This window comes from Lontra canadensis, unplaced genomic scaffold (assembly GCF_010015895.1).
Source record: "Lontra canadensis isolate GAN:19392208 unplaced genomic scaffold, GSC_riverotter_1.0 scaffold230, whole genome shotgun sequence".
Taxonomy (NCBI): domain Eukaryota; kingdom Metazoa; phylum Chordata; class Mammalia; order Carnivora; family Mustelidae; genus Lontra; species Lontra canadensis.
The window spans coordinates 82,945-108,475 of NW_022631224.1; the positions used below are offsets into that span (position 1 = coordinate 82,945).

The window sequence follows — 25,531 nt, forward strand, 5'->3', positions numbered from 1 at the left end:
GGGATTTGGGATTTAGCTGGCCGTGGGTGCTCACACGTACGGGAAACGTTCTTCATATGATCACTTGAAAGTTCTGCTCAGCCGCGGGCGATTCCTCCTCAGCGCTGGTAGGAGGGGCACGGACATCTAACCAGAGCGTGAAGTCCATGATTCTCTATGAGAATCTTATGAGGCCTCTGAAGTAGAGCCTGAAGAAAAATGCCCCAGCTGTCTAGTCCCTACAGAAAGAGCATTTTCCAATGCTCCATTTGGAGAGTGTGTCTGCACAGCTGAGAGCCACACCACCAATGGCTTCCCATGCGACCCCATCATGCACGGGTGGGCCGGTCCAGCCAGCTGTCCCCTGCACAAAAGTTCCTGGGCAAAGGGGCACAGAGAAGCTGAAATGCAGCCCACACTCTATTCCTCGAGCCATGTGCTTGGGAGGGGCTGCTTCTGCCTCAGGGAAAGGTGCTTTTGTCTCATTTGTCGCTGGGGCTGTGTAGAATTTGGAGGCTCTGCATCAGGGCTCCTTGCAGACACCGAGTGTGATAAGAGCATCTCAGGTGGTGTGCCACCACGGAGCACAGGTGTGCAAAGTATTAATCCTTCTTACCTAGGGGGTTGCTGGGAAGAGTCATCACCTCCAATCACAAAAAGTCACCTATCGGGGTGTGATGGCTTCAGTCTCCATGTAAGACATGCGCAGAGAAAGTCTGGGTCCGGGGCATCTGCTGGGCTATCGATGGCGGCTGAAGCCCGTTCCACAGGGAGAAGGCTGCCCAGCAGCCTAGACCACATTGTCATAGGCTGAAATCCCAGGAGGTTTGCCGTCCTGAGTGCTGGTTTTCCCCATCTGTACACAAGAGGCAGTTGGGGCGGCAGGTTAATTGAGAGACGCTGCATGGGAAGCCCGGCCCGGGTGGTACCAGGACAGAGAGACGGCCCGGGAAGATGCTCCCGGTCGCCCACTTGCAAGCGCTTGAGTAATCAGCAGTGGAGCCCAAGAAAAAAGCAGCAGGAGGGAATGGGGGTATTTGCATTGATTTGATGACAGGCTTGGGCAACACCAGGCTCAATCTACCCGCCTCCCTTGCTCCTGGCTGAGCCTCAGCTCCTTCTGAACCCCCACAAGTGCTCCCCACATACTAGGGAGCTGCCTCCACCAGTGTCCTATGCTCTAGTTATGCGACAGACCTAGAGCCCTCCCCACACCCCACTCCCAAGTAAAGTGGACCCGACAGGACAGGGAAAAAAATCTTCTCAAATCACCTAATGAGCAATCAATAATTGCTATCCACCTTGTCTAGAGGATGTGCTTTGAGATGCTGCAACCTGAGCCTCCCTGGTGAATCCCTCCAGTAGAGTCCTTGCCAACGTCTCCTCCTGTGTCCTTCCCCGACCTGAAGATCCCGGCTCACACATGCAGCCCTGCCCCTCCCTTCTTCCTTCCCCTTCGCCTGTCCTTTGTCCCTCCGTTGTCCCTCTGTCTCCTTCTCCCTCCTTCCCTCTCCTGAGCACTGAGGGAGCGAAGGCCCTTCTGTCTTGTGCTCCAGGACATTGGCTTAGCCCCACACCCCAACCACCTGAGCACAAGTTCTCTTGCAAGCCTCCTGCTTCTGCAGCTCACAGATGCCCTCTACCGAACCAGCTCTTAATTCTCATTCCCCACCCATCGGCGGCCCATTTCCTAATGTCCCCTCCCGCTCTTCATCTGCTCTCTCCACTTTCCCTTCCCCCGAACCCCAGGTTCCTGTTTATCTTTCACGATGATTTTGCTCAGCTATTACCCAGGAACACTGAAAAAACATTCGATTCCCCAAGACACCCCAAAGCTGTCCTTCTGACTGCAGCAGAAATGAGGATCCTCACAGACAGTGAGCGATGCCCCAAACGGAAAGTCTCACTTGCCCTCTATGCATAGCCCAGAGCAGGACATTGAGGCACAGGGCACTGTGCGTGTCGCTGCTCCATTTCAAATTGTGGTGCAGGTTGCACACTGTGCAAGTCAGCTGGCGGAGGAAGTGGGAACTGAAATTCAGCCTGTGTTCTACTTCCCCGGGCTGGGCACATGGTGTGGGCCTGTGTCTGTCCAGAGGGGGGCACCTGGTTGTCTAATTTTATTCTGTGAGCCCGCATGGCTCCAGCTGCTTGAGAGGCTAGAGTTGGAACCCCGCAGTTCAGAGGTCCGGGGGCTCCTGCATTTAGGGGCAGGCTCAACACCCCAAGTGAGCCAGCTTTTGGATGGCCACGGACCTGGAGCTGGGTTCTGCGCAGGGGTGGAACACTGTGGGCCAAGGCCCTCAGCAGTTAGTCCTGAGAGGGACAGAAAGAAGCACCAAGCGAACCAGCTGGCCCCTGCTCGGAGGGACGGGGCACAACGGAAGGGCTGGAACACACAGGCTGAGATAAAAAATCAAAAGGATTTACCTTATCCATCTGCAACGTGGCGTAAACCCTGTTCACTGGGTCCTCCTTGGCAGGGAGCTCCTGTAAAACACCCGTCTTCCCCTCAGTGAGGGGCCCAGGCAAAACCTCGTGAGGCCCCCTCCCGCCTCTGCCTGGCCTGCTGCTCCCTGCTCCCACTCCCACCAGGTCACCTCCTCTCCCCGCCTCCACTCTGGTTCCATCCAGCCTCGAGAAGGCCAGGGCAGGGCGTGGGGCGGGAGGAGTGGGTAGCAGTTGGGTAAAAGCCTCAGGAGCCAAGAGGAGGGGTTTGTGTGGTTCACACCGGGTCTTGCCCACTGAAGATTTTGGCTCTGGACACCTGGTTGCCCATCAGCACAAGCTCAGTGCTGGCTGGACCAGGCGGACCTCCACTGCCCTTCCACTCCTGTGGACTTCGGGGGAGCAGGCCAGGGCCTGGGAGCACAGAGGAAAGTGGTTCAGGGTGGAGATGAGGGCAGGACAGGCAGGTGAAGGGCAGGTGGGAGGAGGGGGGTGTCGCCGCCAGACCAGGAAGTTCAAGGGGACCTCTCTTGGGGCTCCTGGGTGGCTCAGTCATTAAGCGTCCACCTTCGGCTCAGGCTGTGATCTCAGGGTCCTGGGATCGAGTCCCGCATCGGGCTCCCTCCTCAGGGGGGAGCTTCTCCCTCTGCCTCTCCACTCTGTTGGTGCTCTCTCTCAAATAAACTAAATCTTAAAAAAGGAGGGGAATCTCTCTCAGTTCTGTGCTCTTAAAGGCCCCTCAGCCTCCTATTCCCATGTTGGTGGCCACCTAGCAGCCCTCACCTCACACCTAAACAGCCCCCTTGCTGTTTGTCCCTCGTGGAGGGCACCCCACTCCCACCTAGTCAGGCCTCTCACGTCACCCAGAACCAGACCCCCCTGTGGAAGCTGACGGCCTCCACCCCTGAAGGTTGCTGTGCAGTGACGACTGGCCATGTTCCTGTCCCCACAGGGGGACTCATGGCATCATTTCCCTGACATGACGATGCTTGGTTGGACCCTCTAGATCCCTGACCTGCTGCCCCCGACTCCCTTCCCCTGGGGGCGGTGTGAGGACCTGTGAGTGGCATTAGCTCACCGAGGACGGGGGGATTTCATCGTAGATTCTGCCCTCTGCTGGGGGGGCAGCTCTGGTCACCATGATGTAGGTGTATATTGTTTTCTTCGAGGTGGCATCTGCGTCACAAAGAAACATAGAAACACAGCGTGTGAGAGGCGGATGGGTTTTAGAGATGACTTCTTCTGAGGTTCTTTTTTTAAGGTAAAGAAACGAAGCCCTAAAAGGTCAGAGGGCTAACATGGCCTTGAGACGGATGCTCGGGTCCTGGGACGGCCTCTCCCTCTTGTCGGGACTTCGCACGGTGTGGGAGGCACCGGCTCAGGCCTGGCTCACCCAGGGCTCTGCTCCAGAATCCACAGGAGGCTGACGAGGTTCCCCCAGCCCGGGCGGGCAGTCGGAGGCAGCCCCTCCCCGCAGGGTCTCGCGTGGCATCTCCGGCACATGGTGCTGACTGCGTCCCCTGGGCTCATTGTCTTCTCACGTGAGGGTCTTGGTTTTTCCGCGAGGTTGATTCTCTCTAGTTACACATTGTGTCAGACTCCTTTGCCCCGTACCTTCCTGTGACTATCTCCAGGGAGAAGAACAGAGCAGATACTCTACAGACATTCGTTGTCTGCTGATTGAGCCACATGGTAAAACACTGATGAGAGGCTTCCTCTGTGTACCAGGCTCCACGGGAGGCAAAGACCACAGAGACAAGTCCCTACTCTTAGGAATTTCTGGGCTGACAATAGCTAAACTATGGAAAGAACCTAGACGTCCATCAACAGATGAATGGATAAAGAAGATGTGGTATACACACACACACACACACACACACACACACACACACACACCGTGGAATATTATGCAGCCATTAAAAACCCTGAAATCTTGCCATTTATAACAACGTGGAAGGAACTAGAGGGTATTAGGCTAAGCAAAATAAGTCAATCAGAGAAAGACAATTATCATATGATCTCTCTGATATGAGGAATTTGAGAGCAGAGCAGAGGGTCTTGGGGGGTAGGGAAGGAAAAAATGAAACAAGACGGGACCAGGGAGGGAGACAAACCATAAGAGACCCTTGATCTCAGGAAACAAACTGAGGCTTGCTGGGGGTGGGGGGTTGGGATAGGGTGGTTGGGTTATGGACATTGGGGAGGGTATGTGCTATGGTGAGTGCTGTGAAGTGTGTGAGCCTGATGATTCACAGACCTGTACCCCTGGGGCAAATACTACATTATATGTTAAAAGAAATAATAATTCCTGGGCTGAGGCAGCTGGGTGGCTCAGTCGGTTAAGCCTCTGTCTTTGACTCAGGTCATGATCCCAGGTGTCCCGGGATCAAGTCCCGCATCGGGCTCCCTGCTCTGCAGGAAGTCTGCTTCTCCCTCTCCCACTCCCCCTGCTTGTATTCCCTCCCTGTTATCTCTCTCTGTGTGTCAAAAAAATAGATAAAATCTTAAAAAAAAAAAAAAAAAAGAATTCCTGGGCTGGTAAAGGCATCCGTCCCAGTGTGCCCCTCTTTCTGATCCCAACATACAAAATTTTAGGGCAAAGTCAAAAAGAGCTGTTTCAGGGCACCAACACATCCACAAATAGCAGCGAGCTGAGTGGCACACAGAGGTAAGTCCTGTCCCAGACCCTACCTCCGACTCGCCAAGAGAGTAAGCCCGGGCACTCTCTGTCATCTCATTGGTAGATGAAAAAAGTAGCACTTCTTCCTTCCCAAGAGACCGTGAGGGATTGGAGACAGATGTCTCTTGGAGGAACCCTGAAGATACCTATGGCCTGAGTCAGGTTACGGGACTTCTCCCCATCACTCCCATTTGAGTTAAATTCTCTGCCCCTGAAAACCTCCTTCTGTGCCAAGGCTGGATGGTCAGTTGTACGCATCGTGCTGATATTTACTGAGTCCTTACTATGCACCGGGCTCCAGGCCAAGTACGTAATGTGGGTAATTCCATTTAATCCCGTTAATAAGTATGTATGTCTGTTTTACCACCGACAAAACTGAGGCTTGTGCTGACAGATCTATAATAGCTGATAAACGGTCAAGCTGGGACCTTTGGCCCAGACCACCTACGAAACAGAAGCTGAGTCTTAACCCATCTGCCGTGAACTCATCACTCTCAGTTGTCACCTGTGGAAACTCGTGGCTGAGAACTTACCAGAGTTCTTACTGAAGGGCTTCAAGAAGGAACCTGAGGAATCAGACCCAAAGGAGAGTCAGGAACATGGAAACAGAGGTGGAGCTCTCTACACCCAGGCTTGTTACTGTGATTGGGGGGAGGATTTGGGGAAGATTTGGGGAGATGATGGGGGTAGGAGGAATAGGAGGGCATAATGATCCTCGGGGGGGGGGGGCGGCCAAGATTAGGTTTTCTGCATTGCAAATAGCACAATTACAGAAGGATCCAGAGGGATCCAGAGGGATCTAGTGACGTCCATGGAATGAAAAGTTAGTACATGTCTGTCAGGGACTCTCCAAAGTCAAAATATGGTGGAATTGGAAGTGACTCAGGATACCCTATAGTTCGGATCTCATTCTACATGTGAGAGCTCTGAGCCAGAGAAGGAAAGATACAGTCCAGTGAAGCCCAGCTCCTCCGTGGCAGTAGTGAACTCAAAACCAGATTCTGGGCCCACCAGATACTGATGACAGCAGGAGCGGATTCCGGAGCCCACTGAGAGCACTGGCATCCAGGGGTCAGCACTCTGGAGAGGGTGAGGGAGTGTGGATTGGAGGAAGGCAGATTCCCCAGAACAAGGCACCTCTCTACCCCACCTTGGATGGATGACTGCTGTCCCGGGAAAAGGAAGGTGTATTTCCACATTTTACCTTCTGGAGAAATCCTACCTTCTCCTCGTTTGCGCAAAAGGAACAAAAGCACCAAAGTCACGATGAGTATAGACAGAAAGAGCCCGGCCAGCCCGCTCAGCAGCCTGGTGTGGCGAGAACGGAGGCCTGTTGCAGTGTCTGGAAACAGAAGAGACAGTGAGACTTGGCCACACTCAGGGACACTGTCAAAAGGGGTGCCCGCCGGGGGAGTGCCACAGCTCCAAGGGAAACTGGACTTTCTGGTATTCAAAGTCAGCGTTAGAAACAGTCAGAGGGCCAAGCAGGGGCTGCTTCAGAACACCGCAAACACCCGGCCCATCTCAGACAGCTCTGGCCTCTTTTCCAGGCCCTTCTGGGAGGAGATGCCCCTGGGGACCAGCCTGGCCTAAGGGAGGGACACCCCCCGGGGAAACAAGGCCCAGTTTAGGCCGCTCTTCCGAGTGGGTCTTGGAGACTACAGGGGAGCCGGACGGCGCCGGTTACCTGCACAGAGCTGCTGGGCAGAGATGGAGTCCGAGCTGTTGCTGATGGGGTTCTGGGCTGTGCACGTGTAAGTCAGCTCCTGGCTGTCGGGGGTCCGGGAGATCCGAATTACATTCCCCTTTTCCCCCAGAGGACTCCAACTGTATGTGACGTTCTCTTCTTCTTTCTCCACGGAGCACGTCAAGGTGACATAGCAGGTGCTGTTCATAGACGTCATTAAACTCTGTGTGATTCGTGGCTTCCCAAGCCGACCTAGGACAGGGAGGCACAGGTGTCCGGGCTGAGCGGGAGCTAACCTCTCTCAGGAGAGCCAGCTGTTGGGTTCTCAGAAATTCTTTCAAGAGGGTTGTTAAGTGCAGCCATCATGAAAAATGAAATGATAACAACTTACAATAAAATAAATCACATTTTGAAAAGCTAATATGTACTCAAAATTCACCGCTTTCTATTTTTTTGGCCGATTTGCTGTTACCTACGCTCTAAAAGTCATTTACATCTCTCAGATCTGTCTTGTGTAATGATATACAAAGTCTTCCCAGTTCTGCAAGCTTTAAAACACAGTGGGAGTCTTTACACCACAGAAATGGACAAATCAGGGGGTGCTTGGGAGGTTCTGTCAGTTAAGCGTCCGACTCTTGATTTCAGCTCAGTTCCTGACCTCAGGGTCATGAGATTGAGCCTCACGCGGGGCTCCGCACTGGGCATGGAGCCCGCTTGGGATTCCCTCCTTCTCCCTCTGTCCCCCTTTACCCTCCCCTCAAATAAAAGAAATTGGCAAATGCTCAGACTTGGGCTGCGTTGACTGGTCTACAGATTGTCACTCTAGACTGAAGAAAACAAGAAGAAACATTAAAGATGAAGAAACATTAAGAACATTAAAGATGGTTAAAGTCAATTAAACTTCAGTCTGCCTTCTGCCTGCAGCCATTACATTGGGAACAGCGCCAAAGAAACTAGGAAATATTCTTCCAGTGTTTGAAAACCATTATCCGATTCAGCAAAGCAGTCTCTTGCACTGACATGCAAGGTCAGGTCTGAAGTATGTGTTTGTTGGGTTACTTTTTCCTTATTAGCCCAGTTCACAAAACTATAAGCCAGTATCCCCGTTGGCTTCTTCTTCGACACCTGAAGGCTGAGAAGGATAAACATTCAGCAAAATTCAATGAAAACGTTCTGTGCATACGGCTAGCTCTATGGGATACACAATAAAGACCAGTGTATATTTACTACCATTTATGAAATCATGTGCCGCACGCCCTTTGGGTCACCCAGGCCATCGAGAACCAGTGCGCCACTGCATGAAAGTCTCTACAAAAAATGTTTTGGCTGTGTTTTCTGGTGTGTTTTCATGGAGTTGTTTTGTGTTGTTCTAAAGTGCCACAGTAAAAAGTTAAAATCCCTTCAAAAGTTCATTTCAAAAGATGTTTTTACAAAAGCAATCAAAAGGTTAACTGTCCAAGTGGTAGGCTGGTAAGGGGTTACGGAAGAGCAATTATATTTAGGTTGAAGTAAGAGCTATCTGGGGCCAGCAGAAGGAAAGGGAAGTTCTTCCCTTCACTGGCAGATAAGAAAATGCCCACGTTCCGAGTTGGTAAATTTAGTTAATTCTTGGCCAGACTGCTGTGCTGGGCTTTGTTCCCTCTATCCTAGCCACGTGGGGAGGGTTCAGAAGGAGGGGGCATGTGGCTTTCTGGTTCATGTAGTATTTTTAAAGTTGTCTGTGCCTGCAAGGAAGTAGAATATGGTAAGGAAGAATCTATAAATGTTTTTCATTCCAACCACACCAGAAACCCTGGTCCTGTGAGTCTCTTAGAGGGATCTACTCCAGACCAGAATTAGTGGTGACTTGTGAAAAAACTCCCAAAGAAGTTTGGAGTGACCTTGATGTGCTACGACAGTGATCAATACAGACATCTATAGCAAAAAATCAGCCAAAGTGTGTGTGTGTGTGTGTGTGTGTGTGTGTGCGTGCGTGTGCGCGCATGTGCGCGCGCTTTTCTTTAGAAACTGGACTTACAGGAATATTCAAGTCTCTGCTTGATATTTACAATTATTTTTAGAGAAACTCTTTTGCTGAGTGTCGAGGTGGGGGATAGTGGTAAAGATAGGATCCCATCTCATTCTTCTCGGCAGGAACAGAGATGTTACCTGCATCAGGCTGCTGGACAGAGAAGGTCAGGGCTGTGGCTGAGAGTGGGGAAGCCACTGGAGACCTGGGTCCGACCAGGCTCTGCTGCTCTCCAGAAAGGGGACGCATGCAGCCTCAGCTCCATCCCTTAAACTCTGATAGAATTTTCTCTTGCTAGGGTTGTTTGTTGTGAGGACTAAATGAGCTATTGTGTTTAAAGAGCACCTAATACCCGTCTCCGTCCATCTGCCCATCATCTGTCTAGACATATTAATTATCTATGGGAAAGACAAAACAAGCCAGCAATAGGGACTGCCTCTGAGAAGGGAGAGTTGCAATGCACTGTGTATTGTCTTTGATTCTGTGCATGTGTTGCCTAAATGTATGTGATCTCTACATATTTTTTAAAATTAGGTGGTAAAATGGCAGACACACAGAGTTCAATAAGTGTCAGTTCCTGTCTCATTATCTTCTCCACTAACTCCCCCAAAAGTACAGATTGTGTTAGGTGGGCAATCTGGCTTTCTCTGAGACTTTCTGGTGGTCTGCTCTACCTGCAAATAGTATAACACCTCCCAGAGATTGAGTGGGTAAAACTGAACATATAAAGAGATGAAAGCGGGGGCGCCTGTGTGGCTCAGTTGGTGAAGCATCCTACTCTTGATTTCAGCTTGGGTCATGATGTTGGAGTCCTAGGATTGAGCCCCATGTTGGAGCTCTATGCTCAGCAGGAAGTCAGCAGGAAGTCTGCTTCTCTCTCTTTCTCTCTCTCTTCCTCTCTTTCTGCCCCTCCCCCTGCTCACATGCACTCTCTCTCTAAAATAAATAAATAAATCTTTTAAAAAATGGTTAAAGTGTTTAATGTTGTGTTACATATATTTTATCACAATAAAAATTTTTAAACAAATAAAAGAAAAAATGAATTTACCACGTGTTTTCCTTCTTGGGCATTTATCCTGGAGAAGCAAAAAGTCATTTCGTGCAGAAACTTGTACATGAATGTGCACAGCAGCTTTATTGTAATACCCCCAAGCTGGAACTAACTAAAATGTCCCCTCATCAGTGAATGGTTAAACAGACTGGTCCATCTACACCATGGAATACTATCCAGACATAAAAAGATAAAAACTACTGATACGTGCAATAATTCGGAAGACTCTGAAATTATGCTGTGTGAGAAGAGCCAGTCTCAAAAGCAGATGCGTACTGCATGAGTCCATGTATGTGACATGTGTGAAATAACATAATGATGGGTGTGAAGAATGGAGTAAGGTCTTCCAGGAGCTGGGGAGGGAGCAGGTGGCTCTGAATGGCTGAGGGACTCTTGCTGCAGTGGTGGTGTGGTTCAGGACCTTGATCGCGGTCATGACACACGAGGGCCCACGGGTGAGTAAACTCTGCAAGCTACATGTACACTGACACATAGAGGAGAGCCCGTACAACTGCTGACGTCTGAATCAGCTTGCTAGGGATGCCTGTGCTGGCTTCCTGGAGTTGATACTGTCCTATAGTTACACGAGATGCCACCACTGGGGGGACTGGAGAATGTGCACACAGAACCTCTTCTTCTTCTTCTTTTTTTTTTTTTTTTAAAGATCTTATTTATGTATGAGAGAGAGAGACAGAGAGAGAGCTTGAGCAGGGTGGGGGGGAGAGAGAGAGGGAGAAGCAGACTCCCCACTAAGCAAGGAGCCCGACATGGGGCTCTATCCCGGGACTCCAGGATCCTGACCTGAGCCCAAGGCAGACGCTTAACCGACTGAGCCACCCAGACGCCCCTCCCTGCCTGACTCTTTACACCTCTCTATGCATCTACACTTATTTTAAAATAAAAAGTTTTTTTTTTTTAAAGAAGTGCTTTCCATACACTATCTTACTTGATCCTCTCAGTGACCAAGGGAAGTGATTATTCACATTTTATAGAAAAGAAAAACCAGACGCATGGAACAACCTGCTGCTTGAAGATTACATACCAAAAAACAAGCAAAATCACAAGCTCTTCGTTAGTATTGATGTATTTACGTATGGATTTCCAGGTACAGAAAGAATTAGGGACGTCAACAAAGAAATAAAGGCATTCTGTACATAGCGCATTTGCAAAACAAAGCAAGCCCTTTATCCTCGCGCTACATGCTACTTACGGAAGACTTGAAGGTTGAAGCGCCTGGTGGTGGTGGTGACCACCCCTTCAACGGTCTTTGTATTTATGTCGGCTTTGTAGATGCCAGAATCTTCCATCCTCAGATTACTGATCTCCAGGTTGTAGTTCTGACAGGAGACATTTATTCGGTCATTATAATTTTGGTGGGTCACAGTAACTTTGGGTGCTTCTCCTGCATCTCCTGGCGTTATGAAAGCAACAGATGTCTCAGAGTTCCAAACGATGTTGACAACTTGCTGTGATTTTTCGATATTTAAGGGGAAAGTGACCAACTCCCCCAGTATCCCAATCAACGTGACGATATCTGTGTCACTTCCGTCTGCTTCCAGACCTGGGGACATAAATAGAAAACCATTGCCATTTCCCTGTTGCACTTTTTAGAGTCTCCTGTCTCCCAGGCTGCAGCTCATCCAACCTCTGGAGGGTTTTTTTGTTTTTCTTTTGTATTTTTGTGGGGTTTTTCTGTTTGTTTTTTAGGTTTTGTTTTGTTTCATTTCATTTTTTGTTTTTGGTATTCTACTCTACATATAATATGTTATGATGGCTAAATTTTCTAAGGGATTCTCATAAAACAAAAATTTCCAGTGAATTTCAAGGGGTCTATTTTATTAAAAAGCTTTACCTGGACTTATAGACCGAAGGGTCTACGAGATTGGAGGGACAAAGACCATACACCTCCAGAAGGTTTGAGGATTAAGTGTCTTTCTTTCCCAAGATCACATTGCCAAGCGACGGAAGGGCTGGGACAAGAGCCTGGCTGCTGTGGTCTTTGCAAAAAGAAAGCTACATTTATACCTTTATTTCCAGAAGATACAGGCCTATAGTGCTTTGGAGGTTCTCGAGTAAGTATTTCCCAAGTTGGTGATTTGGAGAGGTCTTTTTTGTTCCCTACTCTATCTCCAGCCTCTAGACTAGTCCATGACATGTAGTGCTTGCTTAATAAACATTTGTGGAATGAATTAATAAATGGAATTCACTTACGTGTTGCCTAGAATCTCTTGGAACAGCTTCTGATGTAAGCAAAATTCATTTATTCATTCGTACATTTATGAATGAATGCATGAATTTTTTTCAAGGTCAGCTTTGTCCCAGATACTACAGCAAGTAATTATTAATCAAATTTCTGATACAAATATTTGCTGAACATCTACTCTTTTAAGTGCAATGCAAGGAGCTGTGGGATACAGAGGTGAGTGAAAATTGATATAACTTTCCTGCTCTTTGGAACTTTACAATTAAAGGAAGAGATCAATAGTGATCAGATCATCACAGATGTACAGATACGATATATATAGTTGACTCTTGAACAACACAGACTTGAACTGCGTGGGTCCACTTATACATGAAATTTTCCTGTAAATACAATACAATACTGTCAATGTGTTTTCTCTTCTTTATGATTTTCTTAATAACATTTTCTTTTCTCTAGTTTACTTTATTGTAAGAATAAGGTCTGTAACACAATAAAGCATACAAAATGTGTGTTAACTGACTATTATCAGTAAGGCCTTTGGTCCAGAGTAGGCTGTAAGTGAAGTTTTAGGGGAGCCTGAAGTTATACATGGATTTTCAAGTGCATGAGGGGTCAGTACCCTCAACCCCTGCATCGTTCAAGGTCAACTGTGTAAGTATTATGGTGCTTTGAGAGACAATAGCAAGGAGACTTGACTTGTTACTTTCTAGTAAAAGCTGAAGGATGAATGCTTTTAAAATCCAATGTAGGGGGAATGAGAAATTTATTTTTTCTCTCTTCTCCTCTTTCATCTTATGAAGATAAACTGACTTGATACCTAGTTTGTAAAATGAGAGGCAATATAATTATAGAATGGCCGCCCTTCACCTCCAGCCCAGTAGCTCCTGAATGAGACTAGAGATTGCTAATAAAAATCTCTTTCCTTTCAGACCAACCAAGATTTTGCCTTAGGAGGACCATCCCAGGTCATGCATGATGACTTAGTTGGGATGGGTTAAGTACAGAAGAAGATGTAACAGGGTCCTGGGGGAGGGAGAGACTAAGGACCTGTATCTACAAACATTTATTAGGTGCTAACTATGTGCCATATGCTATGCTAGAGACTCAGGGAAAAATAGGATGTGGCTGCGGTGCTGAGGAGATCACACCCTGGAGAATAAGACAAATGTGTATGCAAGTAAAGAATAACACAATCTGATGAGTGCTAAATGGTAAAAGCAAAAGAAACAAACCACTGGGGAACCAAAGGAGAGACTAAGGCTGCCTTCAGGGCAAGAGTCATAGTTTACAAAAATCCAGCTTCTTTTTTTTTTTTTTTTAAAGATTTTATTTATTTATTTGACAGATAGAGATCACAAGTAGGCAGAGAGGCAGGCAGAGAGAGAGAGGAGGAGGCAGGTTCCCTGCTGAGCAGAGACCCCGATGCGGGGCTCGATCCCAGGACCTGAGCCGAAGGCAGAGGCTTTAACCCACTGAGCCACCCAGGCGCCCCAAAAAATCCAGCTTCTTGAACATTAATTCTCTCCAGATAAACTGTTCCATTGGGCTATGGGGTGTGGTAGAGGGGTCCTTGGTGTGTGCCAGCCTGAGTCCTTCTCAGACATGGGCATGCCACCCGGGCAGGTGCACAGAGCCTTGAGCTCAGAAGGACTCTGAGGTTGGTTTAAGGCTGCTGTGCCACCTTGAAAGACTTACTATTGTTTGGACAAGGACCCCCCCCCCCATTTTCATGTTGCAATGGCTTCTGCAAATTACACAGCTGATTCTGGTGCCAGGTAGTCCATGTCTTGTGGAACTTTTTAAAATCAGACCCTGGCACCTAACTGCCATTCTGTTCTGTAGATAAAAGTTAAATGTGTGAAGAGGATGTGGGTTCTCTCCTCAAGCCCCAGGAAGTGTGTAGGCGAGTTGTAAAAACAGAACTTCTTAGGGTTCATGGCAATTGGGTGGCCACAAGGCAGAGTGTGTGTCGTGTTGTTTTTGACTTATCCCCCATAGCAAGTCTTTCAGGGAGTGATGTGGTGCATCAAAGGGCGAGGAGACAGGAGCACTGGCAGGTAGGTCGGACTGGGGAAAGTCCTGCTGCCCCTCTTGCTGCTTGCATTGTTGGTGAGAATCCTGGGCTTGCTGAGGAAAGGCCTAGGGCTCACCCATGCATGAGATGCAGCCTTGGTTACCTCCAGACCCTCTGACTATGGTCTGAGGCAGGTGGCTGGGAAGACAAGGAGCCTGGAAGTGTGGGTGATAGCACTTCTGATTAGAAGCTGGACTACCTTCATAAAGCTACAAAACCTTTCTGAGTCTCAGTGGCTCCATCTATAGAATGGAAATAATAACCATAAACTTTGTTCTACCTAAGTAGTGACCAGCAAATCATACAATAGGAGTGGAATGTCTTGTAGCCATTAAGGCACCATGCATGTCAGTTGTTTCTGGAGTTGATGATGACAATGACTCTCATCTTCATCATTTGCTTCATCATCATCCTCATAACTGGTACATGCCTTTGAAGCCTTCCTAGGCCACCCCCATGATGGCCTGGGGTGGGGGTGGGGGGTAGCAGGACCATACTGAAGAATGTATAAAGGGCCATTATTAAGGGCTAATTCAAGTAAAGCCCAGAGAGATAGTTTTAGGTACCACTCCACTTGATGGACTTTAAGCTTAAGACTTCAGGTTTTAAAAGAGAATCTCCATATTGAGCTACCTCAATATTTATTTTTCTAGGTGCTATAATATAATGTAAGTGTTGTAAAAAGTGTAGGTGCAGGGTATATATAATATACTAATGACATAATATATATTATATATTAGTTTATATGTTTTATATTTGTGTATTATGTTAATTATATATAATAACATATAACACAAGAGTAAAATAATCCATAAAATCCAGTAATATAATATAAATGTAAACATTATATTAACATTGGAAGGGACCTAAGGAAAACCCATCTTCAGAGAGAACTTGTAGCACAAAAATGTCTTGAGGACTTAACACATAATGTACTAGGCAAGTCTATGACCAAACCAGTTCTCTGCCATTTTTTAGGAATTTCATAATTGCTTAGGAAATAAGATACACACAAATGCACATAACTCTTCTTTGAAAAATGAGGTAGTAAATGGTAAATTCATGTAATGGTAGAGACAGTAGTTACAGTACAAATACAAAGAAAGGAGAGATCACTTTGAACCATAGTGGTTAGGGGAAACTTCTTAAAGAAAGTAGAATTTGAGGAGGACTTTGAAAGAGTGAATAGGATTTTACTGAAGAGAAATGGAAAGGATGAGTGTCTCAGGTCCTCAGGTCCTGAGTAAAAATTTAGAAGCAGGAGAACATGCGATGTGGGTTGAGTAAATATAGGTTTGCATAATGGAGTAGAAAAAGATAAGGAGGAGATACAAATCTGGTTTAGGTCTGAGACAGCCTTGAGTTTGAGATCTACATCACAGGCAGAGGGGAGCTATTGAAGTTCTTGAGGATGAAGATTAAAATGATATTTTAGGGTCATAGTAAGATAGTAATGTTGTGTAGGAAGAATAAAAAAAAAAGAAACTGGGCTTGAGAGACCATTTTGGAAGCTTCTATAGGCATCTGGGCATGAACCAGAGGATGATAAGATGAATGGAATGGAAGTGCTGAATTTGAGACACAGTGTAAAGAAAGAGAGGGAGTAAGGAGGAACCTGATAGAATTTAGTTGTTCAACAATATATTTTGAGCATCTACTTTGTGTCAGTGAAAACTGATAGATACTGGAAAACTGGCTAAGATTATGCTGAAAAAAAGTCCAAAGGAGAAAATAGGTTTAGTGTTAGAAATATTGAATTTGAGGGGCGCCTAGGTGGCTCAGCTGGTTAGGGGTCCAACTTGTGATTTGGGGCTCAGGTCGTGATCTCAGGGTTGTGAGATTGAGCCCCACATCAGGATCTGTGCTGGGCACAGAGCCTGCTTAAGATTTCCTCTCTCCTGTCCCTCTCCAGTGTAAAAAAAGAAATACTGAATTTAAGATTATGTTGGACCATCCTGATAAGTAGTTGGAAGGATGGAAGATAAGGAAAGAAAACGGTCTGAAAATATTGCTTGGGGGTTGCAGCAAAATCTGTCGGTTATTTTCCAATGTTTGTTCTCTCCTTTATTCTTGGTAAGAGAATGCCTAATTTTTAGCAAGGCATATGGTCACCCAGGATAAAGACTACATTGTCCAGCTCTTTGCTAGCTAACTTTGGTTATATGACTAGATTCAGGTCAATGGGATGAAAGCAAAAGTGTTGCATATGACTACTGTGTCTTTAAGAAGAGGGTACTTTGCTTTCTTCATTTCTTTCTTGCTTCTTGCAGGCTGAAGTGCTACGACAGCTGGATCTCAGACACACATTTTGGATCAAGAAGAGAAAGCCAATACTGAAAATGGTGGAACCGAAAGACAGAAAAGAGTATGTATCCCTCACTGCCTTGTTAACTATCCAAGCAATGGAACTGCCGACTCCAGACTTCTTCACACGGGCAAGAGTTCTTCTTCTTCTTCTTTAGGCTATTCTCATTTTTGAGAACTGTCACTTGCCTTTGAACTGAAATCCAAGTAGATTATGAATCCTCCCTCCGCAGAGAGGAGATGATGGAGGGAGAGGAGAGTTATTCAGGAAGCTTAAGGCTAAAGTCCAAGGCTTCTTTGTGAACAGTCACAGGGAGGCATTATTAAAAGAAACGAAATGGAACAAGTGGCAAGAGAGGCGCCAGTCGTGGACAGTATCATGGGACCCAAGATGAGAAAGAGTCTTGAGAAGGAGGTTGTCACAGATGTTTAGTGATTCCCAGTGTTCAAGTGGAATAAAGACTGAAAATGGACCCTGGGTTTGTCCATTAGGCGGTTATTGATGGCCCATGAGAATGTGGTGCAAGTGAGATGATTTCAGTGAAGGCCAGAGTCTAGAGGATGGAGAATAGAATAAGTGCTAAGTAAGTGGAAACTCCTGACAGTGAAAGAAAGGGGATGAAATAGAATGATAGCTAGAGAAGCTGATAAAAATAATTTATGTGATTTTTGTCTTAGAAGAGATTGCCTGCATATCTATGGACAATTAATTTATGACAGAGAAACCAAGGACATCTAATGGGGAAAGGACAGTCTCTTCAAAAAATAGTTCTAGAAAAACTGGATAGCCACATGCCAAAGAGTGAAACTAGGCTGTTATTTCATACTGTAAACAAAGATGAACTCAAAATGGATTGATGACTTGAATGTAAGACCTGAAACCATAAAACTCCTGGAAGAAAACATAGGTGGCAAGTTCCATGACATTAATCTGAGTGATGTATTTGTAGATCAACACTAAAGAGAAAGGAAACAAAAGGAAAAATAAACAAGTGGGACAACATCAAATTAAAAAGCTTCTGCACAGTGAAAGAAACCATCACAAAACAAAAAGGGAACACACTGAATGGGAGAAGAATTTACAAATCATATATCTGATAAGGAGTTGGTATTTGGTATATAAAAAAGAACTCATACAACTCAACAATGAAAAAACAGATGACCTGACTAAAAAATGGTCAGAAGATCTTATTTTCCAAAGAAGACATATAAATGGCCATAAACACATGAAAACATGTTCAATATCACTAATCAGCAGGAAAAGTAAATCAAAACCACAATAAGATATCATTTTAGGGATGCCTGGGTGGCTCAGTTGGTTGGACGACTGCCTTCGGCTCAGGTCATGATCCCGGAGTCCCGAGATTGAGTCCCGCATCGGGGTCCCAGCTCCATGGGGAGTCTGCTTCTCCCTCTGACCTTCTCCTTGCTCATGCTCTCTCTCACTGTCTCTCTCTCAAATAAACAAATAAAATCTTTTTTAAAAAAAGATATCATTTTATACCTGTTAGAAAAACTATTATCAAAAGGGCAATCATATGTGTTGAAGAAGAAGTGAAGAAAAGGGAACCCTCTTAAACCACTGGTGGGAATGTAAATTGGTGCAGTCACTATTGAAAACAGTATGGAGAATCCTCAAAAAATTAAGACTAGAACTACCATATGCTCCAGCTATTGTGAGTAATTAACTGAAGAATATGAAAACACTAGTTCAAAAATGTATATATATCCCTATGTTCATTGCAACATTATTTACAATAGCCAAGATAGGGAAATAATCTAATTGTTCATCAATAGATGAATGGATAAGTGGACATCGTACACACACACACACACACACACACACACACACACACACACTGGAATATATATATAATGGAGTATTTATAATATAGTATATATAATGGAATACTATTCAGCCATAAAGAAGAATGAAATCTTGTCATTTGCAGCAGATGGGCCTTGAGGGTATTATGCTGAGTGAAATACATCAGAGAAAGACAAACACTGTATGATTTCACTCATATCTGGAATACAAACAGACAAACACTACAAAAACAAACTCATAAATACAGAGAACAGATTGATGGTTACCAGAAGGGGTTAGAGGGTGGGTGGGCAAAATGGGTGAAGGTCAACCATATGGTGATATACAGTAACTAGACTTTTGTTGGTGATCACTTTGTAGGGTATACAGATGTCAAATAATAGCGTTGTACACCTGCAACTTAAATACTGTTATATGCCAGTTTTACCTGAGAGAGTGAGGAAAGAGGTTAGTTGGGGTAGGTGGTAGGGAAGAAGACCATGTAGAAATTTCCCTGATCAGCCCTACTCTAGGTTAGGTGCTCTTACTCATGGGATCTCTGGAACTCTGTTTTTCCTTCACGGTACTTGCGATGTTATGTGGTGGTCATGAACCCATGTGTCTGTTTCCGGACACTGTGAGTGACTTGAGTCCAGGGACTATACCTTTCAATCCCCAGACCCAGAACAGTGCAGGAACACAGACCACTAATGCTTGTCATGGAACAAAAGATGGAGGCAGGCAGTGGAAGGCATAGGTTTTCAATCAGAAGATGTTCATGCCTTGTCTGAGGTGGAAGGGGAAAATGAGATGATGAGCAAAAGGACAAAGTATTTTTAGGTGTTGTTGGGGCTGGGGATAGAAGAAAGGCTGCTTGCTGAGGTCAGGCAACACAGGTTTGAGCCAGGTGGGCCTGTGCTCAAGTTCAACCCCTGACATTTACTGAGGTCCTTGTCTTACTTTACTACAAGATGGGATGTAATAATATCCACCCCACAGGAATATTTGAGGGCATCTCAAGGTGCTTAATACACAACGGACATTTTGGAGTAGAGGGGATGAAATAGAAAACAGTCGTGCTTGATGACCTGTATCTCCTCAGTAATGCAGAAGGTGAAGCTCTGCTAAGAGTGAAGGGGTGAGTGTGGGACGAGGTAGGAAGTGGAAGGTTGAGGAGCACATGTATTGAACCCAGGTATATTTGAATCTAGCTGTGCTATTTTGAGAAAATTATTGAAATTCTCTGATTCTCAGGTTCCTCACCTCTCAAATGCAGGTAATTATTAAAATTCAATTATGAGGCTGTGCAGTTAACACAACACCTGGCACATATACATGGTAGTCCTTGTTATTATTTTGATGCATGTAAAAATTTTGAGGAAATGCTACTGTAAGGAACATCCTAGGGAGTCAACAAGATATTGACAAAGGGGAAGAAGAGGTTGAGGAAGACGTGACCCACTTTTACCACATCTCCCAGTGACTGTGATTTCCCGACTACATATACCGGACCAGAGAAGGGAGGGGTGAAAAAGACAACACTAGAGGAGAAGTAAAGGCAAGAAAGAGCTGGAACCCCAGGGTGTGGGTTTGGGTTCACTTAGTGAAGAAGAACCTGACTGCATGAGCTTGAGACCTTAGGAAAGTTAGCAACCTCTCTGTGCTCAGTTTTATCAGTTTTAAAATGAAATTAATAGTGGCACTTTCCTCATAGACATATTATGAGAGTTAAAAGTGTTAATATTTATAAATTTCTTAGAATGATGCCTGGCGTATACTAGGCACTTGTACGTGTGTGCTATATAAAACAAGACCCATGGTTAGAGAGATGAAAATAATACCCCAGTCAACTCTGGGAAAAAAGGAGAGTCAGAGCACTGGAGTCCAGAGCAGGGAGCTGGAACAGAGCAGAGATGAGGAAGAATGTGTTGCTAATTACAGCCACCTGACCACTCCCCTCCCCCAGCTTCCTTAGGATCCTTCAAGTAAGCATTTCTTGTGCTTTGGGACACTAGCAATCATTCCTCCTCTCCTTCCACCCACTGCTTCCTAGATCAGTAAGTGGGGGGAGAACCTCCCCAAATACGGCAGGCACGGAAGGGTGGATGGAGATGATTGCATCCTGCACTCCTCGGGGTAGAATGGGTTACAGCACGTTATACTGAGTGAAAGGGAGTTAAGAGCAAAGAGGAAGCAAAGAGTTGAGCAGCCAGTTTTGTGTCGTTCTCCATGAGGGTGGAAAGTCCTTTGTCAGGAGTTTTTAAGAAAAGGAACCTACCACCCCACACAACAGTACACTATTATCTACTAGATTTTTCTGCCTTCTTTTTTTTTTCCCCTAAAGATTTATTTATTTATCTGGAGGAGAGGGGCAGAGATAGAGAGACAATCCTGAAGCAGATTCCCCACTGAGTGCAGAGCACAGTGTGGGGCTCCATCCCAGGACCCTGAGCCAAAATCAACAGTTGGCTATTTAACCAACTCAGCCACCAAGGCGCCCCAACTTTTATCACCGTTTTTGAGATCTGAGTTGACTTGAATCTGTTTCTTCAAAACAAAAAGAAACACACAATTTCTCAAAACCAAGATGGGATCCTGGCCATCCACTGTTCTATCACTATTTCCTTTTATTGTTGTATAATCAAAAATTGAGTATAACAAAGAAAATATGGGTACATAGCACCACCAACATCAGTCTCCCAACCGATTGCTCATACCTCTTTCTTTTCCAGCTTCCACACAGGTGAGCTTAGTAACCCCAAACTTGCAGGTTCATTCCTCTCCAAGTTTCAAGACAAGAAAGATTTGATACAGGAAACACTTGAACAGCCTCTGTCCACCACTGAATCTTGAAGCCCCTTTGAAGGCATGCTGTACACTTGGTCAGTCACCTTGCTGACACCAGAAGCTTCAGTGCACCAAGCTGACAAGGTGTGTCTCTCCTGCCTCCTACGAGTCTTGTGTTAGCACACTGATGCTCCTTCCTACCCTCTATTTGGAAACTGGATTTTTGAGCTAATGTCTTGATATCCAGTTTCCCCCATACATCATATATTTTTCCATTTCTATAACCGGGCTTCTGCTTTTGAGACCTTTCTGAATATCTGTGGTAATAGTCTTCTCAAACCTCTTTCTAGAACAAAGGCTTTATCTTTATCTCAAAGGCTCCTCTTTACAAAGACTTTGGACTAGTGGCAAATTGGATCTCACCAGGACCCTTCCAGCCATGAAATCCTGTGTCTAATGCCCAGGAGGATGGTCAGGACTTACCTATCCATGGACAGATATCCATGTGGGCCTACTCACCTCTTGGACCTCTTGGACTTCTGATTATCAACTTCTGGAATGCTTCTACTGTGCTACACATTCAACAGGACACCAAGACCTTGTTGATATTGGACCTTTGATTATTTTGAAGAAGCTAATTCAAGTCAACCCACATCATATGGATATGATGGGGTACTTGAACTATATCTGGATATGCTCCTTTTCTTGGATATTCTGCTTTGGGGGCCACTTAAACTTCTATTATTGGCAAAGACCTGCCCACGAGTCCCATTCTCTATCTGAATAATCCTGTCTTTATGGGAATAAATAAATAAATAATAAATCCAGTGACAAATCTCAAAATGTGATCATGATTGATAGCAGGGGCGGTATTTTTATTCCATGTCAGCATCAAAGACAGCAAAGGCAAAGGCAGCTTTGTTCAGTGGTTAAGTCTAAAGGCATTGGCATTCAAATCTTATTTCCTCCACTTTTTTGGCTAATCGACCTCTAGTTTTCTGTGTTTTATCTGTTAAACTGGGGTCTTGGTAGTGCTCATCTCATACGATATTGTGAGGAGTAAGGTAAATAATAAATATGACTACTTAGAGTAATGTCAAACATGTCATCATCACTTCATAAATGGTTAGTTATTACCATTATTGCTGGGGGAGAGAAAACAGGAGCCAGGTGAAGGACTGAAGAAACCGAAGCAAGAAAAGCATAGAGAAAAGGAAGAATTAAAAGAGTGTGAGAAAGAACATATAGAATGGGCATGGAACAAAAGTGGTGGATTCTTCCGTCTTCCATCCTAGAGGGTGGGTGGCTAGGCCCTTGCAGAGGCAGTCAGAATCATAATCACAAGTCAGGATAAGAAAGCAGAATTTGGAGTGTATGACTGTGAGTCTTGGTTCTTTGAGAAAACTTTTCCAATGTGGAAGAGTCATGAGTTTGAGTACCCAGACTTCTCTTATCTCAGTGATTTCAGAGGAATTCTATTGGATATGTCACTTGCAAATATCTTCTCCCATTCAGTTGGTTGTCATTTAGTTTTATGGACTTTTTCCTTCACTGTGCAGAAGCCTTTTATTCTGATGTAGTCCCAATAGTTTATTTTGTTTTTTGTTGCCTATGTCTCAGGAGACACATCTAAAAAAATGTTGGTAGGGCCAATGTTATAGACAAATTATTGCCTCTGCTCTCTTCTAGGGTTTCTATAGTTTCATGTCTCGCTTCTAGGTCTTTGACCCATTTTGAGTTTATTTTTGTGTATGGTGTAAGAAAATGGTCCAGTTTCATTGTTTTGCACAGAGCTGTCCAGTTTCCCCAACACCATTTGTTGAAGAAACAGTCTTTTTCCCATTGCATATTCTTGCCTCTTTTGTTGAAGATTAATTGGGCATATAACCTTGGGTTTATTTCTGGGTGCTCTATTATGTTCCACTGATCTATGTGTCTATTTTTGTGCCAGTGCCATACTGTTTTGATCACTATAGCTTTGTAGTATAACTTGAAGTCTGGGATTGGGATGTCTCCAGTTTTCTTTTTCTTTTTCAAGACTGCTTTGTTTATTTGGGGTCTTTTGTGGTTCCATACAAATTTTAGGATCGTTTGTTCTAGTTTGGTGGAAAAAATGCTGTTGGTATTTTAATAGGAATCGCATTAGATCTGCATGTGCTAGCACTCTGCGTAGCATCAAGAAACTGAAAACCTAATGAGAGGAGGGCAGGAAGGGTGGAGCAGAAAGAGCTCTACCCTTGGGATCAGAGGAACCCACATGCCTTTCCAGCCATACAAATATCAGGTTGTGAAACTTGAGGTGAATTGTTTAACTTGAGTCTTAGTTTATACTTTTTCTGTGTATAATGGGATTAATATTATCTATTTTTGCTTACTTCAGTGGCCTTAGTGTGGCTCACATAAGAATATAGGCACAAAAATGGCAGAATGCTTTGCAAATTAAGTGATATCAAGTGTCACCCTCCAGCCCTTCTCTGGACGACTCGGGACAGCCTTAGATTTTCACTTAGCTTCTGTCCAACTCTCTTCCCCATCTATTTGCATTTTTGTCTGTCATGTCAGGGTGGTTAGCACAAGATCCAAAAAGTTGTTATGCCTAGTTGGTGCAATCTCCATGAACCTCAAATTAAAGGAGTCACAGTCATGTGACTTAATTAGTCACATGTGACTATTAATTAGTCAAGTCAATTAAATAGTAACATTAATTAGTCAAATTAAATAGTCCAATTAATGAATTAATGAGATTTAATTAATTAAATAATCACATGTGACTATTAATTAAATAGTCAAGGGAACCAAAGAGACAAAGGTGTATTGATTCTACCTTTTTAGGAAATCCCAAACCACTAGATTCTCTGTGTTCTAACACATTCCAGGAATTTGCTGGTGAGTTTTTCAGAATGGGTAGGAGAGACTATAAGTAGATTTAGAAATGCCAAGCATAGCGGTGCCTGGGTGGCTCAATCAGTTAAGTGTCTGCTTTTGACTCTGGTCATGATCTTGGGGCTCTGGGATTGAGCCCCACATCAGGCTCCGTGCTCAGTGGGGAGACTGCTTCTCCCTTTCCCTCTGCCTGCTACTCCCCCTGCTTGTGCGCTCTCTGTGTCTGTCAAATGAATAAATAAAATAAATAAAATAAAACCTTAAAAAAACCCAAGTATAAATAAATAAATAAAATCTTAAAAAAAAAGAAATGTCAAGCATAGTCAATTTTTATATAGAGAATATAATTGTTTGGATTTAATGAGAAACTGCAAAGACAAACCCCTCCTAGATCTGTGTTGATGTTATACAGTTTTTTTTGTATTAACAACAACCAATATCCATGTGTCCTTATAGTTTACTGTTCAACTCTAAGAAAAACAAAATTTCAAGTTCATTTCTTTTTTGAGAGCTAACTTACTTATAAAATGGAGATAACAGTCTCTTCCTCATTTACTTTGGAGAGTTTCTGAAGAATAGAAGCAGAGTAATAACTCTGAATGTGCTTTGAAAATAAAGGGGACTTAGAGAGATGAAGATCTTACAATGATAATTATAGGTAAGCATTACTCTAACCTGATAGATAGAGTAATGAAATATAATTTGGAAGGGCGTATCCCTGTCAAAAACTATACACCCAAATCTAAAGCCAAAAAGAAATGATTTTAAGTTATTCATAGTTTTAGATGATATGTTCTTTTGCTGGGCTTTCTGGGTGGGCCTCCCAAGTGCGGACTATCCTGGACAGGGTTTGCAGACTGGGCACAGACAAAATTTAGAAACAAACTCAAAAGCTGAAAAACAGTTAGGTTTGGATCCTGTATCCCCCCAGACCGTTGAACACTTTTTGAGACCCTGGGTGTACTGGTTAAAGTACATGAAGAGGGCACTTCAATGTCTTCCTTATGGGCAATTTCTAAATCTTAACAGGAAACTAGGAGAGCATCGACAAGGGTCAGAACTCACAGGTTTGCAGGCAAAGGAGCAAGATCCACAGGTAGCGCTGAGCCATGTCCTTCTAGACTGTAATCCTGGGTGAACAAGAAGACGTTCCTCCAACAAAAAGCCCGTTGTAAGTAAGCTTCCCTGCTCAGTTTATAGTAACCACTAAGAAAGGAAGTGTGAGCGAGCCGATTGGAGAAACATTGGTCTATGTATTATGATGATAATTTTTTTCCTATTATATAATACAAAATGGTTAGCATTAATTAATTATTTATTCGGGAACTATTTGTTGAATGCATCCTGCACACCAAGCACTCGTCTGCAAATGGACACTAGACAGAGCAACAGGACGACTCATCCCTCTCCTTTCATGGAGCTCATGTTCTTGCTTTTAATTTAATTGCAATTAAACAGGCAATTCCCATATGTCTGCCAAGTGTTGCAAGAAAGAAAAATACTGGGAACTGGGAGAGCAGCAGGAGACCCTAACCCAGGCAAGGAGAGCGTGGGGAAGCCTTTCTGAAGGAACTGACAGCCCAGCTGAGACAGACTTGAAGAGCAAGTTAGCATTATTAG

The 25,531-nt window shown here is 44.7% G+C and overlaps 1 protein-coding gene across 2 annotated transcripts; it reads right to left on the reverse strand.

The window, feature by feature from the left end:
- Nucleotides 1–748: 748 nt before the first annotated feature.
- Nucleotides 749–25,153, reverse strand: CD84 (CD84 molecule). Of its 2 annotated transcripts, XM_032849477.1 has the most exons (8): nt 24,977–25,152; nt 11,064–11,414; nt 6,795–7,046; nt 6,330–6,449; nt 5,641–5,673; nt 3,506–3,603; nt 2,410–2,469; nt 749–835 (listed from the first exon to the last, which is right to left on the reverse strand). In XM_032849477.1, the coding sequence occupies exons 1-8, from the start codon at nt 25,020–25,022 to the stop codon at nt 770–772; spliced, it is 1,026 nt and encodes a 341-aa protein (XP_032705368.1). In that variant the 5' UTR covers nt 25,023–25,152; the 3' UTR covers nt 749–769. The 2 variants fall into 2 exon arrangements, with proteins under 2 accessions (XP_032705368.1, XP_032705369.1); XM_032849478.1 differs by lacking the exon at nt 5,641–5,673 and having other exon boundaries at nt 24,977–25,153.
- Nucleotides 25,154–25,531: the final 378 nt, after the last annotated feature.

What these genes read in the sequence shown, in the direction of transcription:
- CD84 (XM_032849477.1), bottom strand. Translation starts at nt 25,022, where the DNA reads ATGGCTCAGCGCTACCTGTGGATCTTGCTCCTTTGCCTGCAAACCT. An exon ending in TGCCCAGCAGCTCTGTGCAG is followed by an intron (nt 6,450 to 6,794) that starts GTAACCGGCGCC and finishes TTCTGTTTCCAG; the next exon opens with ACACTGCAACAGGCCTCCGT. An exon ending in CCACGTTGCAGATGGATAAG is followed by an intron (nt 836 to 2,409) that starts GTAAATCCTTTT and finishes TCTTGTGTACAG; the next exon opens with ATGGGGAAAACCAGCACTCA.